The 1,093-nt window shown below is 62.5% G+C and overlaps 1 protein-coding gene across 2 annotated transcripts in view; it reads right to left on the reverse strand.

Moving 5' to 3' along the window:
• RGS11 (regulator of G-protein signaling 11) overlaps positions 1-1,093 on the reverse strand; it is an 8,063-nt gene continuing 6,970 nt past the window's right edge. The window contains exons 15-16 of one of the 2 annotated variants that reach the window (XM_011960077.1): positions 637-719; positions 1-517 (exon numbers count right to left, since the gene is read on the reverse strand). In XM_011960077.1, coding sequence (XP_011815467.1) covers positions 403-517; positions 637-719 — 198 coding nt within the window. In that variant the 3' untranslated portion in view covers positions 1-402. The remainder of the gene's footprint in view (positions 518-636; positions 720-1,093) is intronic. The other variant, XM_011960078.1, reaches the window with a different exon arrangement.

The following is a 1,093-nucleotide window of genomic DNA, read 5'->3' on the forward strand; positions in this document are numbered from 1 at the left end:
GCCACCCATCTGTGCATCTTGCTTCCAGGTATTCGCTGGTTGATTTACTGGTTTTAGAGATGGGGATGGGCACCCAGTGCCAGACTGAAGACCAGAGAAGGTGGAGCTCCGTGCAGCCTTGGTCTCACCTCTCTTCAGGTAACAGGTGCTGCCCTGACCCAAGCTGAGCCAATGAAATCCTTCCCTGGGAATCCACACCTGGACCCCTTCCTTCTGGGCAGGGAGGGCTTGCTGGAGGGAGGGAGGCTATGCGCCCCACAGCAAGACTGGGCCCTCTGGGCACAAGGGGACACTGGTGCTGGGTTCAGCAGCCACCAGGACCGGGGCCAAGAGGGGGGTGGCTGCTGCATTCATGCAGGATGTTGAGCTGCAGGGACTAGAGTGGCAGATGGGCCAGGTCCACTAGGCCACCCCATCTCCTCCCCCAGGGCCACCAGCCGCTGTGAGCTCCACAGCGGTGGGAAGGAGTGCAGGGCTGGGGCTCGAGTGCCGTGGCCTCCGCGAGAACGGGAACACGCTGTGGGCGAGAAGGGGGCTGAGAACAGGCTGGCCAGCTGGCATCCTGCCCACCTCGCTTCAGGGGCCCAGCAGCCCCCAGGCCGCAGCCGCCAGCCACAGGGCACTGCCTGGGCTCACCGTTTCTTTGTCTCCAGCGGGATCCCAGCCTCCGCCAGGAGGCCCTTGTACATGTCAGACTTCAGGAACCTTGGGTAGGAGTCCTACAAGAGACAGCGTCCAGACCCTGACCCTTCTGCCTCCTCACCTCTCAGCCAGCTCACCCCGAAGGGGCAGCCAAGCATGGCTGGAGCCTACTCCAGCCATGGAGTCCCCGGCACACAGGGTGCTGGAGGCAGCCACCCCGGACCTGCCCAGACCAAGGCAGACTCAGGGAGACCTGAGCTCCTATCTGCCTGGGCCGTGTCACAGCAAAAACAGCAAGAGCCCTGGTGGCTACGTGTAGAGCAATAAACCGCAGCACCTCCACAGCCATTACCAGGAACCAGGAATGGCTCCATGTTCCCCACAGACTGAGGGCAGGGTTGTGGAGTCACATAAAAGAACAAGGCAGGCCGTGCATGGTGGCTCACGCGCA

Source organism: Colobus angolensis, unplaced genomic scaffold, assembly GCF_000951035.1.
Source record: "Colobus angolensis palliatus isolate OR3802 unplaced genomic scaffold, Cang.pa_1.0 Scaffold502, whole genome shotgun sequence".
NCBI classification, from domain to species: Eukaryota; Metazoa; Chordata; class Mammalia; order Primates; family Cercopithecidae; genus Colobus; species Colobus angolensis.